A 13,699-nucleotide genomic window follows, 5' to 3' on the forward strand; every position below is an offset into this window, starting at 1 on the left:
TATTAACACATACTTTGTGTATGTATTAAACACTGTATTCTTGTAATAAAATAAGCTAAAGAAAGAAAATATTAAGAAAACCATAAGGAAGAGAAAATACATTTACAGCCCTATACTGTATTTACTGGAAAAAGTCCACATCTAAGTGGACCCGTGTAGTTCAATCCGTGTTGTTCAGGGGTCAACTGTACTGACTCCCATCTCCAGAGGCCAAATGGAAGATGTGGAGCAAAGAAGGGAGGTGGAAGGTGTGACAGGTGGGCATGTAATTTCCAAAAACGACTTCAAACAGAAACTCCATCCGGCTCTGTCGAAATCCACCACCAGGGGTCGGTTCTTCCCTCCCCTGCTCCCTCCTCTACAGCCCAGCCTGTCTTGTGTTCTTGCTCTCCCTGTATTCCTGGACAAGAAGAAGATGCCTGCAGACACACAAACACATGGGAGGGTGAAGATGCGTGAGCTAAAGGAACAGCCAGGTTTGGGTAAGTGCTGCCTGATGGATGTGGATTTGGATGTAGATTCCTCCCTATATATGTGCTTTCATTCAATATATTTCTATTTGGTATGAATTTCCTGACTGCCTCCTATAGGCCAGGGCAGGCACCGTATGGGGTGTTGGGGATTCCAAAATGCTAAGACAGGAGGTTGCCTGAGCGCTTAGGCAGCTTGTCAACCCACCCAGGGCAAAGCAGGGGCGGTCAGGAAGGAGGCTCAGGCCTGGACCCTCTGGCCAGAAATCCCTCCTGCTGGGGCAGGGGTGGTGCATACGCAGATTCACTGTCTCTGCAACTAGACCACTTTCTCATAGAACATATTCATATCTGCACACCCCAAACAGAAGTTCAAATACCTAGGGCTTCAGACCAGCACGGGTGCTGCCAAACGGGTCCCAGATGGAGAGTACATGGGCTACACTTCACTGCAGAAACCATTAATGATGGTGAGACCAGAATTGGGGTCTGTGTGCCACATGGATTGGCCCACAGAACAGGCAAAGCCCTGGGTGCCTTTGCCCTCACCCTGGAGACACATGCCATTGTGGTCGCCACCCTGGTAAAAGAGAGCAGGCTACAAATGATACCAGTAGGGCTTCTATCTTGTTATTTCTCACTAGGGGCAAAAGTTAGTGGTATTTTTTTGTTAGAAATAATCTACAAACCCTCCCATGGCCCAGTGAATAACAGAAAGCTGGCTACAACTAGCACTGAAAATAAAAAGAAATAGAAGGGATGGGTCAATTTCCGGTAAGTGTGATTTTTCTCTTCTAGCCTCTGGCCAAGTCAAGGAGTTGCTGAATTAATAATGAGCTTCAGGTGCCTGGGTGGCTCAGTCAGTTAAGCAGCTGCCTTCAGCTCAGGTCATGATCTCAGGGTCCTGGGATAGAGCCCTGCGTCGGGCTCCCTGCTCAGCGGGGAGCCTGCTTCTCCCTCTCCCTCTCCCTCTGCCCCTGCCCCCACTTGTGAGTGCATGCATGCTCTCTCTCTCAAATAAATAAAATCTTAAAGGAAAAAATGAGCTTCAGAACGCTGTTCTCTGGGGGCTGGAAGTGCTCTGTGGGTACTGAAACCCCAATCCTTTCTGCATTTCTTGGACACAGCTCGTCTAAGCCCCGTTTCTGCCCACGGAGGAACTACCCTCAGAGGTAAGCCAGTGCACCTGCGTGGGGCCTTTCTGCCTCCAGCCCTTGGATGGATTTCGTGGAATAGAGGTGATGTGGGCAGAGGAAGGGAACACATCAGCCTTAGCAGTGGCCAAAGCAAGACAGATACAAAACCAGGACACATCGGAAACGTGCCAGCACGTGAGGGTGCACAGAAGAAAGTCCGGAGGGAAGACAGGAAACTGCTAGAAGCAAGAGAGAGAAGGGGATGGTGGGGACAACACATGTACTTTCTTACCTCGGACATTTTGATAGGTAAGGTTTTTTTAAAAGAGGTTATTCATTTATTTGAGAGAGCTAGAGAGAAAGAACACACGTGGGCAGAGGGGCAGAGGGAGAGGGAGAAGCAGGCTTCACGCGGAGCAGGGAGCCCGACGCGGGGCTCCATCCCAGGACCCTGGGATCATGACCTGAGCCAAAGGCAGACGCTTAATGACTGAGCCACCCAGGTGCCCCGATATATAAGTTAATTTAAGATGAACTTTTCTAAGTATGACTTTTGAAATTAGTAGCAGCAATTAATATAAAAAATAGGGGGCGCCTGGCTGGCTCCATCGGTGGAGTGTATGACTCTTGATCTCGGGGTGGTGAGTTCAAGCCCCATGTTGGGTGTAGCGATTACTACAAAAAATAAATACACTTTAAAAAAAAGATAAAAAAAATAAGAGCTACTATGCAGGGAAGAGCTCTGTGAAGATAGCTAAACTTTGTTGACTGTTTAGTCTGTGTCAGGCATTACTTTGTTTCATGTGTAGAAACACATTTAAGCTGTAAAGAAATTGAAAAGCCTTCTGTTTACAGATGAGGAAACTGAGGCACAGGGTGGTTACCTAACTCACCCCAGGGCACACGGCTGGCGAGAGGCAGATGTGCATTTGAAACCAGGCTCTAGTTCTCGAATGCGGTGCTGGACTGTCCGAGAATGACCAGACAAGACAGAGCCTGAAGGACAGAAATGCACCACAGGCGTTTTGGGTGGTTTTGGATGAACCAAATACAGGGCAAAATGGGAAGAAGACAGTAATTTATGGACTTGAAGTTCATAGGGAAACCAGGGATGAGGAGATCTGGAAACAGCAGACTGCCCTGAGGAGAAGTTTCCTGTGGTGGAAATAGCATGTGTTCATCTATAAAGAAAAAGCATGTGTGGGGGGGTGGGGGGTGGGGGGGCTGTGTACAGGAAATCTTTCCACTCAGTTGTCTATTTTTAGTGTTTAAACAAATTTGCTTAGATATGTCTTTTCAGATATATCCTATCATACAAATGACCTAAAATAGACGATAACTAACATCACCAACATCACTTACTTTGTATTTACTTCAAGGTTTACTGCCGGGAAATATTTTAGTAAATCCTGCGGGCAGAGCTTTAAATGCACAGTATATAAAATGTCTCACAGCACATCAAGAGGGAGTCTTTCCAGACTAAATGAGAAGCGGGAGGTTTCTGTGGACTTTCCAGAAACCACTGGACATAACATTCCTTTATATACACAATACACAACTGTAACTGTTCTCACCATGACACTAACACCCACATAAGTACAGTGTGTCTCTGGCCTTTCTATTGCTAATAATAGAAAATGCCATATTTATGAAGTCAATAATAATAAAGCAACTACTTATTCAGAAGTCTTACTTTAAGTCATTCTCAAGACAGTGTTACCACAGACTGTGGCGACAAGATGGAATTTTAAGACCAAGAGGTTTTAATTTCAGTAGCCGACTATTGTTTTCATCAGTCTTACTTACCTTTGAAGGTTTCCCTTGTGATTTTCTTCTTCCTATAAAGAAGAAATAAGATCGTCTGAATCAGTTAATATTGGCTGCCAGGCACTTTCAATGTGCTAAATGATTTGTTTTGCTCTTCGGCCATAGGAAAATACCATTTAAAATGTACACCAAGGCCAAGTTTTGGTCAGGAATGTTCCTGTCCCTCAGCCCTTTGAAATATAATAATAAAACCAGAACCCACACATCTGAATGTGTGTGTATGTGTGTGCGCGTGAGTGAGAGAGAGAGACAGAGAAAGAGAGGAGGAGGAGGTGGGGAAAGGGAAGATGGGGCCCCCAAGAGAGGAAGTTGGGCAGCTATGTCCCTTGGTCTAAGCCTCACTGTAGAAGGTGATGCAACAGCCTTAGGCTTGAGCACTTTCTCAGTGGTGAGCTCTGCCATGTGGAATCAGAGGTGGACTGACCACAACTTCTGCTCTGCGCAGCTCAGGATGGCCCCATCACGGTGGACCGGGGCCAGGACGGGCTCCTTCCTCTCTGCTATGCAACTGCACCATGGGAGTTGCCAAAGGGTCAAACAGGGCACCATCCTGGTGATGTCATGCCACCTGGCTACATACTGCTGAGAAGGTACTTGACCTCAGAGACACCTCACTGAAATCTAGCTGCCCCACATTTCAACACTACTTGACACGAACTCTTCGAAGTCTGTCTTTGGACAGGTTAAGTGACAGGTTCAGCAACTGTCAAACTGACTCACAGGTAATGATTCCTAAAATCCAACCTGGTTTTAAAACCCAGTTGTAGAAAGGGCATAATCAGAAAAACCTGACATTGTGCCGTGGAAATCTCAGCCCAGAGTTTAGCTCACCGCTTTGCTGATCTAATTTACACACAGCTTCAAAGTGTTGGATTTTTCCCCCTTTGCACAGAGTAAGAATTTATAGCATGTCATTGTTTAGTGACACTTATTATTTCCCAGTGTGAGGTACTTGCTTTAGAACAGATTTTTTTTGTTACCAGTAAGTTGTTTAGAATCAGAAGGCTGCTATGATTTAAAGAGAGGTTGCAGACCTATACGTCCCAGAATGAATTCTCTCCTCCTGTGGGTTCCACTGGACCCGCTCATGGGTGAGACCTTTTGTTTACACAGGACACAGTCCTGCGTCTCCAAACCTGAGACACGTTGGCCAAGTGAAATTGAATGCAGCGCATGCTAGGAGTTTGGGGTCGGGACCACCAAGCAAAGCTCTTGGCACTGTGAAGGTTTCATGCTTACTCAACCCAGAGGCTGTGATTTGCAAAGCCCGAGCCTGCTGGCCAGGTGGCCAGGTTCCTGACAACCCCTTGGTCCTGTAGCAGTTAACTGGACCCCAAATCCCAGGCTGACCTGGGGGAGGCAGTTCCTGAACTCCCGCTGGGGCCCTCGGGCCGGAGGCTCCTCTGGCTCATCATCTAGAGACAAGGCGTCCAAGTAGAGGTTTTCCCGTGCTGAACATCTGTCCGATTCCTTCAGCTTGGACAGCGGCCGGTCATCAAACGGGGTGGAGTCGATGTCTGCGCAGGGCCACATCTCCAAGGGACGGGGCATTCGGGGACTTCCCGGGTGGGCAAAGGGGCGGATGTTGCCTTCCTTTTGATCACAGAGGAAACTGCCACTTCTCCGGGGACTGTTTTCTTTCTGCAACTTGAGGGTTTTTAAAAAATGAAAACAATTAGTCTCACTCTTCTGTCAGTTGCTCTCCCTAAGACTGCTGCTTCTCCACAATTTGGAACTACATTTGGGTCCATAGGAAAGACTGGGAGAAGTAAATGTTCAAGTTCTGACCTTAATTTCAAAAGTAACACATTACAGATGTTTTTATTAAAAAAAAAAAAAAAAATCACAATTTTATCCAGACTGGAAAATGTGCATTAACCACACACATGAGCCAACTCCTTCTGATGAGAATATATATATATATTACTGTATATAACTTGGAGTACTGTTCATGGGAAATTATACATTTATTTTTTAAAAACTGAACATTGTTAAATGACGTATTTAGAACTATTTTTTATACCTTCAGAACTTAAGGCACACTCACTGGAAAACCATCAGTGATAGCAAACTTCTGAGGGCGAATTTGATTTTCCTGACTAGCAGAGTTTCCTCATTCTAACACTATTATTTCCAAATCATTTGGTACAGGTCCCGTCTATTAACCCAAGTGATCGAATTGGGTTGTAACCACTGAGTGTCAAAAACAACTTCTAACTTTGCTTGAGAGGATTACAACTTAGCTATCAAGTTAATGAAAGATCTGGACTGACTGAAAAAGGAAAAGCCATATACTTTAGAGCCATACCTTTTTTGCCTGACTTAGGAAATGCAGGAAGCAATAGTGGGGAACACGCAGGGCACCCCTAGAGTGAGGAAGGTCTGAGTTAGGCCCACTGTCCTATAGCTTGCTGGTTTGCTGGCAGGAGTGAAGTCCCCAGCGGTCCCCAGCTCAGTGTCCTCATCTGTGAAGTGGGGACCGCACAGCTGCCCGCTGTGGAGGAGAGGAGCGCAGGGGCTACCAGCAAGGTGAGCCCAGCAGGGCTCACTGTTCATCAGTGAGACCAGCACTGACCTCCCTGGGGTCTGGGTGTGCTGATACATGCCTTGCTGATTTACGGCACTAGAACGAACCATGTGGAGCCACTTAGGAAGGGAGCCAATGTGAAATCACAGGGACAGGCAGGGAAATGGCGTGCAGGGTGGATGCTCACTCCCTGGAGAAGCTGTAATGGACCACTTCCCCCTGGACTCTCCAGAGCTTTCCTCACTGCCTTCTTTTCGAAACATGCACAGAAAGCACAGCGGAGGGCTGAGGAGAGTTCCACCTACATATCTCCACTGGGGTCTTTACTGGATGACATACTCACACACTCAACCACCATGGTGGCTGCCCTCTTGGCTAAGAAAGTTATCTGAAGGGTGAAAGTAACATCTGGATTTGTCAAAGAAGAAAGGTGTTCAGTCCTCAAGTGCTGAGATGGCGCCAGGAAGTTCTACAACTCCCCTGGAAGCATTAATTTATTTTTAACCAAGCATCTTTCACAAACTACACCTCTGTGTCCCAGTTGAAGCCTTCGTCCAGGAGCTGGAGATAAGTTTGTGGCCTGCACATCATCAGGAACCAAGCCACGTAAAATAATGGAGATGAAGGACTTTTATTCACTTTTAGTCATTTCTGAGACAGTGGATTATCTTCATTTTCTGAGAAAGATGGAGATTCAAGCAGCCAGAGCTTAAATGTTAGAATCTGAGGCAGGGTCACAGTTGAATTAAGAACAAGCCAATCACTCCGGGTTTCAGCTCAGCCCGTCTGATCTCTACCTGCCCCTCTGCCCCAAGGCACAGTTCTTCCCAGTTCCCTTAAAGATGCTAAATGTTTTCTTTAACACACAAAAAACAACAAAAAGGGAAAACTTTTTATTATGTTTATCTAATGCATGTCAGCGCAATTTAGTTCTAACACATGATCATCTCTAAGCTATTTTGGGCAAGGAATTAAAATGCAAGAATCACACTTGGAGCTGTAAATGTGCACCGAGGGTGTGTGTGAAGAGGAGGAAAGAATGACTAAGTAGGAGGGCTTTGAACGAGCACATTCTAACTCAGCACAGTGGGTATTCAAAAATAAACACAGGCAGCCAGGAGCAATGCGCACTAAAGCTGGTCAGTGTTAGGTTTCCTAAAAATGAACTGGAATGGGTTTAGCTGGAGGTATCTGGTGCTAAGATGCCTCTGGGATGTTGTAATAGAATAATGGGTCCTTAAAAGGATAGGGTTTCTTGGGAGAGTCATTTCAAACCAGCCATCAGCACCCACTGTACTTTGAATCCTGCAGTAGAACAACTTTTAATGCACATAGAAAACTGAAAAGACTTGCATTTCAAATAATACAGGAAACAATAAACCCTCCACACTGTCACCTTACCTGAACTGGTCAAAAGAAAAAAGGTCACTTTGTGATCGGGTTTTAAAAGAATGGCCTTTCAGGTTGTAGAGGCAGCTGATTTAAGGAAATTACTGGAAGGAGACTGGAATGACACATGGTCTTTCCTTTAGGTCTTCAGTACAGCGGCGAGTCCTATATCATCTGCATGCTAACTGGGAACTTAATTCTACGGAGAAATGTAGTGTGATTCCATAAAAGTTAACTATCGCCCAATCAAATCTGGACTGGGACAAGGGATGCTGATAAGATAGATGACATGTGTTATGTGACCTTAACCACATTCCCACAGTCATCTGTCATATAAAATGCCTCATGTGGTGTAGAAATTATGTAGGAATTTAATGACACTGGACAAGGATGAAGCATGTGTTCTAAAAGTGGAAAATGGATTTAGTGTTACTTCCTTCACCAACTGTATTAGGTTATCAAAGTCAAGGTTACATGGCTCACCAAGTAGTTAAATATCAAGAGCATATATTATGAAGAATGTTCACCTGTATTCCTTGTTTTTCTATGGAATGTGGAGCTAAAAATTAAATGAACGATAAACGAAATCCACACACACACACACACACACACACACACACTTTGGTTAATTTCCTCTTTTGCAGAGAATGACTATAACTGCTTCATCTAATTTTTGGGGTTGGGTACAAGATTTATAAAATCTTCTTTTAAAATGCTGACTATTTGGGGGAAAAGGCTGGGTTTATTTTTGAAAGCCACAACTGCATATCTGAAGCATCATTCACTGGCAGTAAATCTTCTCCTAAAAACAGCAGTGAGATCACTGTGCAAAGCCTGTGGGATCCACCGCACAGATTTCAGGAACAGATGAACGCCTGGAACCCACGTGTCTCGAATCCATTATGCTCAGAGATGTTAACCTTGAGGACTCAAGTTCTGAGGCCGTCAGCTCAGTAGAACTGCTCTAGTCCTGACTCGGAGGACTGACCTGAATCGGAAATGGGGTTCATTCAGCACATGCCCAATTTTACCCTTCAAAATACAGTCGTAAAATGGGGTGACTGCTCCTCCCCTGGTCATTAACTCTTCAGAAGTTGACTATCATCAGATGTCCTACTACTTTTTCCTTTACTAGGAATTCCTCATTCCCAAAAGTGAAACCCTAAAAGACTTGCTTAAATTATATCCAAGCTGTGACTTCCAAAAAGGAGCTATGACAAGACCAAAGAGCTCACAGCTAACAGGCAAAGGGGACCCAGAAGGGCTGTGGCAGGGATTGTGATGGCCTTGCTGTGCCACAGGAGAGACAGGGTGAGTGCTCTTGGAGGGAAGGCCAAGAAGGAACCTCCCTGATAACAAGGTGCCTGGAGTTTCTGAAATACTGGTTAACCAAAACTGGATATGATAAATCTGTGACCACTTTGCGAGAATACGTGCTATTTTTGCCCCTGCAATTTCCACCTAACCACTGATCTGTTCAGGAGAGCACAGGCACATAGGGGATCTAATATAGAAGATTCTTCTCAAATGATGCATTTCTAGGCCAAGCAGGAAGTGGCCACCTTTCTTTTGATTGACTTTGGGGAATTTTGAAATGAGCCACATCAAATACCAATATGGTGTGACTCAGTTGTGTGAGTAATCAAATCTAGGAAGAACTTCTGCACCATTCTATCTGAAGTGTGCCTTCTCAACTCAACAGTTTCTGAGCCAGGGGCTCCTGGCTTTTTTTAGTTCCTTCACCTTCTCTCCCTCCCCAACAGCATGCAGAAACTAACTTTGGCCATTGCACCAGCATAACACAGGTATCACATCTGGGGATGATAGAGCACATTTTTCAAAAGGCTCTCACATAAATGCAGGCAGTATGGGTATTTGTAGTAGAGTAATAAGGTTATTTTTCCTGAACTCATTTTCTTATTGATTAATACACTACCTTGAGGCCCCATAAATTTTTAAGTCTGACAGGCTGAAATAAAAAAAATAAATAAAAAACATATATGCTATGTAAAAATCCAGCCAGAGAAGAATTCCAAAACTTTATCAGTTTAATGTGAAAATTTAATTTGTGCATCACTCAGGCATGACCACAACTACGCAAACTGTCTTAAGCTGACACAATGCAGAGAATGATTCTCTGGGAGGTAGAAAAACAACTCCCCTTCTCCCCCTGAATTCATCTGGGTGTTTGAATTGTTTGTTTAGCTGAAGAGGATGAGCTACCAGCTCCCTCCCCTGATATGGTCCTCCCTAATCACAGGTCAGCAATATCCACAGCAGGTGCAAACAGCCTGATTTCCAACGTAACCGAGCAATCTCTTTACTAATGGGCAGCAATCCCACTCAAGCTGGAGCAGCCACTGTGACCACATCTTTAGGGACAAACTTAAAAGGTAGTTGCTTTTTGGCAGGAATCACACCTTATAAGACCTGAAATAACCTCATGTTTCAAGTTTAGTCTTTAAATTCCTTCAGAATATTAGCGCCCCCCCCACCCCCGCCCAGCCCTGACCACAGACATACCACACGTATATACACACACAAGGAAGTTACCTACAGACTCTGCAATGAAAAGATCTGTGTAATGTAAGGGCTGAGTCTGGGTCTCCGATGCTAGAATTCTATGATTTTTTTCTTCTTCCTCTGGAAGCCCATGAAACATTAGCCTGATATATATATATATATATATATATATATATATATTTTTTTTTTTTTTTTTTTCCTCTAAGTGCTCTGATCTCCAGGTCAGTTTACTTGTCCATATTCTCTTCCCTGTTCGCTGGTGCCGGGGTGCTCCCTTACCTGCTCTATTCTGCACAACAGCTCCTTCTTCTGCTGTTCCCACTCCTGCCGGTCTCTGTCCAGCCGGTCGAGAATTTCCACCTTCTCCCGGTTCCAGTTCTTCTCGCTGTGATGGATCTGCCAGCGCAGGTCCATGACCAGGCCGTGACTGTCGGCGAGGAGCTTCTGGTGCGTCTCCCTCTCCTTCTTGAATGCTCCTTTGCTGTCAGTGGAAGCGCCTGCTTCTCCCAAGTTCTTCTCAGTCTTCTCTTCCAGCTGGCAAGGAGGAAAGACGTAGACCTTAACCCCTGGCAAATCTTATATCAACAGGTGAAGAAAATCACAGCACACTTGCATATTATCCCTGGAAACTGTTTAAGCCAAGATTTGACCAATCCCATGGGAAAAAATAAAAAACAATTCTCATTTTTAAAGTCCTAATTATGAACATTTGACATAGAGAGTCACATAAAATGTAAAGCAGTGAGTCCATTTAGCTTCCTGTGGTCTGTTTCTCAGCTTCACTTCCTGACTCAGTTACCACCATATCTTGCCTGCCCTTCTATTGAGCTCCTTGAGGGCAGGTCCATGTCTGTCCCCAAATCCTCAGCCCCCACACGGAAACGAGGGATGGAGCATCGGTGGGATCTACCAGTCTACAATAAATATCCATTAAACATCCCTGAGATTAAATACCAAAACAAACAAATGAGCAAAAAATTTTCCATCTAGACATATCATAGTTAAACTGCTGAAAACCAAACAGGAAACCTCGGAGGCAGACAGACCCAGGACACACAGACATGAATGACAGCACACCTCTCCTCTGAAACTATGCAAGTCAGGGACGATGGAGTGGCATCCTGAAAGGGCTGAGGGAAGGAAAATGTCCACCTCGATAAGACTTCTATGCTTTCAAAAATAAAGGGAAAAAAGGCTTTTTCAACAAATTTAAAAAAAAAAAATCATTGCCAGCAGACCTGTACTTCAAGAAATGATGGAAGTTTTCAGGCAGAAGGATTAGGATACTAAGAGACACTGTGATCTACACAAAAAATGAATGCTGGAAATGACATAAGAAATACAAGTAAAAGCTCACTTTTCCCTATTTTTAATTGCTTTAAAGTATTATTGAGTGGCTGAAGCAAAACCAGTTGCAATGTATTGTGTGTTTATAGAAGTAAGCCGTGGCAACAAGAGCAGAGGATGGGAGGAGGGAGCTGGGAGCACACTGTTGCTGCAGAACATGATAGATTTTAGTGAAAGAGCAGTGAACATAAAGATGCATCTTTTTCCTATTCTAGTTCAGCAGACCTCTGGATTTTTACCTATGGACCATGTTACTCCATTCAATTCCAATGACTTCTAATCCATTCTCTTCCTCAAAGCCAGAATAATCTTTTACAAATGTAAATCAAAATGCTTCACTTCCATGATAAAATCAGGATTAACGTTTCAATCTTCTGCACGTTCTTCTTTTCCCTCATACCTGACCAGGTGCAACTCCTCAGATATACTTACTCCTTTTTTTCATGATGCTTTTTTTGTCTGAAACATCCTTTCTCTCCTTTTCCATGTACCTACTCCTATTCATCTTCTGAGACTCATTCTAAGCAGGACTTTCACAAACAACCCCTCCCTGAACACTCAGGCTGAGGTGTATGGCCTGCACACCCCTATTTCCTGACAGCACTGTGTATATGGGCCTGGCGGGGCACTTATCACTCTATTATAAATTACAGCCCTTGTCTGGGTCTCCCAATGCACTGAGAGCCCCTACAAAAAATGTCCTCTCTGTTGCTGGATCCTTGGCATCTAGAACAAGGCCTGACTTGGGAGTTAATTGAAGGAATCACAGATTTGACCATGGACACAACATGGCCTCTACTGAGATAAAATACTTAACTTTTGGTAGAATTCACATGTCTTGCTTTTAAGTAGAAGAAGAGTAAAGATGCGAGTATTATAAATAAACTAGCTTTAGCCCACATTCATTGCTTCCTGGGCTGCAACTGTTTCAGAAACTTCTTAAAATGATTTGGGTGGAAGATGAATCTTTACCCATTACCACCTGGCTTCTAAGTCTGAAGTCTTAATTTTATTTCTTCGTGTCTAGTGATTCTCCCTGAGGCTTTCTGTGTAGCATGTGTGTGGGTGGCTACCAGGTTTCTCTAAAACAAAGACGAAATATTTTGAAATTGGCTCATATCAAAGATTAGGCCTCCTTTCTTCAGCTACACTTACATCTTTGAAAATATTTAGCTTTCTCCCCCATAAACATATTTTAAAATAGTTTTAAAGGCAGCTCACCAGAGAGATCTTACTCATTTTGCCTCCACTGCTGTCTCTTCAGGCTGTGCACTAAGAGAAACAGGGCATCTCGTAAGAATCTCCTACCAGGCAAGTAGGCAGGATTCAGAACTGGGTCAGCAGCTCCACCAGCCTGGCCTGATGCTTTGGTTTTGCTCTGCTTTGCTGCTTCCTCTGTGGAGAAGGCAGTGTCTCTGCTCTCCCGGGGGCTGTGAGCCTGAATTCACTGCTCCCCTGGGCCAGCTGGCCATGCAGCTGAACTTGTGGGTACCAGGGGGTTGTTTTCTTTTGACATGACAGGCTCTTTCAACTTTTATCAAAGCCATTTGGAAGATGTCTCCTTTCTGGGCAACTTTTTTTTCTTTCATGACCTAGCCAATTCATATAAAATTTTAATTACTTTAAGATTTGCCTCAAAATAGGGCTTAGAAAGTAGATTATCCAAGATGCACAGACTTTTCCTCCCATCATGATCAAGGGGTTGGAAGAAACCTGGAGAAACAATCTGAGCAAGTGAACTCAGGGCAGGAGGTGATATTGCTTTTAAGGGTTTCCAGGGAGAAAACACTTAGAAAAGAACGTTTCTGGCTATGTCTGACCTTATCAGCCATGGCCATGGTCTAAAATCTCCGAGGAGGCTCGGCTCGGTTGGGAGGGTGGAGGCAAGACCTCGTTCTCTCTACTTAAGCACTAAAGGCTCCATGATCCGAGACCAGCCACTTCCTCTGGGCCTCTGTTTCCTCCAGGGGAAATAGGACATGGAAACTAATCAGATTTCCAGGGCACATCGTGGAAGGTCTACAAGCTCTTTTCAGCATTGGGAGAAATCTAAAGGGAACGCACATGTTTTCCTTTTCCAAAGATAACTAAGCCACAATCTGCATTTTCTTTGCGCCTGTCTGAACTATGTCAGTGCGTTCTGATCACCACTTCATGCTGGCCATCCTTTGATGGGGATAAATACAGCCTTGTTCAACGCAGAATGGAAAAACAAATGCTACTGTCAAAAGGTGCTCAGTGGAGACTGTGTTTCATACTTGGGAGAGGGAATAGGAGGGAGAAGAAGGTGCCTTGGAAAGGCTGGGAATTTTTTTTTTTTTTTAAGGAGGCTCCACGCCCAACATGAAGCCCAACACGGGGCTTGAACTCACAACCCCGAGATCAAGACCTGGGCTGAGATCAAGAGTCAGATGCTTAGCCAGCTGAGCCACCCAGGCGCCCCGAGGCTGGGAATTTTAAGGAGAGAGAGAGAGCAGGCA

At 44.5% G+C, this 13,699-nt stretch overlaps 1 protein-coding gene across 7 annotated transcripts in view; it reads right to left on the minus strand.

Moving 5' to 3' along the window:
* Positions 1-13,699, minus strand: part of MTCL1 (microtubule crosslinking factor 1) — a 122,541-nt gene that overhangs the window by 11,179 nt on the left and 97,663 nt on the right. For all 7 annotated transcript variants that reach the window (XM_032397861.1, XM_032397860.1, XM_032397865.1 and 4 more), the window contains 3 exons: positions 10,152-10,406; positions 4,784-5,080; positions 3,413-3,444 (listed from right to left, as the gene is read on the minus strand). In XM_032397861.1, the coding sequence (XP_032253752.1) occupies positions 3,413-3,444; positions 4,784-5,080; positions 10,152-10,406 (584 nt within the window). The remainder of the gene's footprint in view (positions 1-3,412; positions 3,445-4,783; positions 5,081-10,151; positions 10,407-13,699) is intronic.

Source organism: Phoca vitulina, unplaced genomic scaffold (assembly GCF_004348235.1).
Source record: "Phoca vitulina isolate PV1807 unplaced genomic scaffold, GSC_HSeal_1.0 scaffold105, whole genome shotgun sequence".
NCBI classification, from domain to species: domain Eukaryota; kingdom Metazoa; phylum Chordata; class Mammalia; order Carnivora; family Phocidae; genus Phoca; species Phoca vitulina.